The sequence below is a fragment of the Sprattus sprattus genome, assembly GCF_963457725.1.
Source record: "Sprattus sprattus genome assembly, chromosome: 3".
Lineage (NCBI taxonomy): Eukaryota > Metazoa > Chordata > Actinopteri > Clupeiformes > Clupeidae > Sprattus > Sprattus sprattus.
In genome coordinates this window covers 60,339,963-60,342,462 of record NC_137922.1, presented here as the reverse complement: position 1 = coordinate 60,342,462, position 2,500 = coordinate 60,339,963, and the positions used below count along the sequence as shown (strand labels likewise).

The window sequence follows — 2,500 nt, the reverse complement described above, 5'->3', positions numbered from 1 at the left end:
TTCACTCCTGGCGCCCCCCCCCCCCCCCCCCCCCCCCCCCCCCCCACTTTGCAACTTTCAAACGCTATTTTGCCTCGTAAGACTGCAATTATTTTACATAAACACAACAACGATCGCAGCAAATAGACTGTGTTACCGTCACACACCTGTATAAACTCAGTCCCAACACAGAACAACGACATGCAATAACAACAGTAAGGAACAGGTACATCGTTAGTGCATCACACATAGAAAAGTATATGCGCCCGCCGCACAGCATTATGGGGCGACTATTCTGGCATGTTACAGTATGTATTATCATTATTTGTTAAATTGGCTTTGTGGCGAAATGTATTTCCTTGCTTTAATGTCGTTAAAAGAATAGGCTACGTTACTTTGCGCGTAGGCCTATGTGATATTGTTGGAGGAAGTTTAATTTGTAACTAGAGCGGCTGTTCCCATAAATCCATGCACATGTTCGTCATTCACAATAATGTTTGATAACCCCCTGAAGAAGTTGTATTAATGTTTTCCCACGTGTTGCCTATCTGCTCATTATACACTGTTTCTCCAAAATCAGTTTGATCTCTGAAATACTGTGTTCATTAGTGTTTTCATGATAACATATTGTAGCAACCCTTAATGTGTATTGTACATCATAAGTACATATGCCTGCACCATGCGGGGTCACAATATCATAAGTTTCATCTGAGTTTGCGACGTTAGAGTTATAAAAATAAGTCCTGTGATCTGGCCCGTCTAGTCATGCACGCCGTTGGGGTTAAGCTTCTCACGGGATATACGCACATTCGCACCAAATGCCTCGCTATGCTAGCGTGATTTAACAATACCAATAAAGAACATTGCCCTCCGTTTTCTAGTTTTGGCTCATTTTACCCTAATGTTAGACTTATTTTTTCGAAATATTGGTTGGAGATATAGAAGGAGCGCCAACTTATGCGTCCGGGAAAAAAAAAAATGATAACGTTTTTTTTTTTTTTTTTTTTCGGGCGCATTATTTGGCGCTCCCCCTCTAGATGGCGCTCTAGGCGGCCGCCTAACCCGCCTGTAGGAAAGGCCGCCCCTGCCTGCAGCTGACAGACACAACAAACAGGATGGGGGAAGACTTGGAATGAACGGTAACTTTTTTAACTAAAGGGTAACTGTAACTAAAAGTAACTAAAGGGTAAATGTAACTAAAAGTAACCAAAGGTTAAATGTAACTTAAAGTAACTAAAGGGTAAATGTAACTTAAAGTATACACCAAGGCATTAAGGATGTGTATGCTTATTTCCACCAGAAAACATTCTGTCTCTGTGTGTTCCACCACCACCTCTTACGAATCTCTCTGTGACTGCAACTAATGCTTTCAAACATATGCAACATAACATCCATGAAACCTGCTGCTCATACACCACGCAACACACAACAGAAGGCTCTGACACACACACACACACACACACACACGGCAATAACAACCATGGCAACAGCAGACACATCATAGCAGGCATGGTAACTACGGATCCTTAAAATAGATGGTCTCCCATATTGTTGACGGTCTGCCATATTCTTCAGCCAGAGAAGGTTGACGGTCTGCCATATTCTTAAGCCAGAGAAGGTTGACGGTCTGCCATATTCTTAAGTCAAGACGGAACACAACTCACAGCAACACCAAAGAGGTGTCAAAACAGCTCCACATAATTATATACGCAAAACTGACATGAAAATAAATAAATACATTTCCCTGATAAGTGTGTGTGTGTGTGTGTGTGTGTGTGTGTGTGTGTGTGTGTGTGTGTGTGTGTGGTGGCCTTACATAGACTGCATAGTCTCGAGGAGCGCTGGTGATGTGTCTGGTGTGTGTGTGTGTTTGTGTGTGTGTATGTGTGTGTGTGTGTGTGTGTGGTGGTCTTACGTAGACAGCGTAGTCTCGGGGAGTGCTGGTGATGTGTCTGGTGTGTGTGTGTGTGTGTGTGTGGTGGTCTTACGTAGACAGCGTAGTCTCGGGGAGTGCTGGTGATGTGACTGGTGTGTGTGTGTGTGTGTGTGGCCTTACGTAGACTGCGTAGTCTCGTGGAGCGCTGGTGATGTCTCCGGTCGGTGCCAGTGACTTGGGGATGTGTTCCAGAGAGAACGCCATGGGAACCACACGCATAGACAGCCGGATCACCAGGTAACCATGGGAACCCTTAAACGCCCAGCAGTTGCCTGGATGGACGTCAGGCTAAAAACAGAGAGAGATAGAGAGAGAGAGGGATACAGAGAAAGAGAGAGAGAGAGATAGATATATACAGAGAAAGACACAGAGAGAGAGAGAGAGAGAGAGAGAGAGAGAGAGAGAGAGAGCGAGAGAGAGAGAGAGATAGGGACAGATGAGAGAAATATTTCCATGTATCAGGAGGAGATTAATCACAGTACTGAAAGGCATTAGCTATAATACTAAATGGCTTCCAATAACACTACTTACCTAATCAATCAAATAAACAGCCATTTAACATACTTTCCTCTCCTTACATTTTAC

The 2,500-nt window shown here is 43.9% G+C and overlaps 1 protein-coding gene across 1 annotated transcript in view; it reads right to left on the bottom strand.

The window, feature by feature from the left end:
• Positions 1-2,500, bottom strand: part of LOC308362932 (SUN domain-containing protein 1-like) — a gene marked incomplete at both ends in the record, with an annotated part of 31,789 nt that overhangs the window by 1,705 nt on the left and 27,584 nt on the right. Inside the window, one exon of the mRNA XM_080835658.1 lies at positions 2,036-2,203. Within this exon, the coding sequence (XP_080691784.1) occupies positions 2,036-2,203 (168 nt within the window). The remainder of the gene's footprint in view (positions 1-2,035; positions 2,204-2,500) is intronic.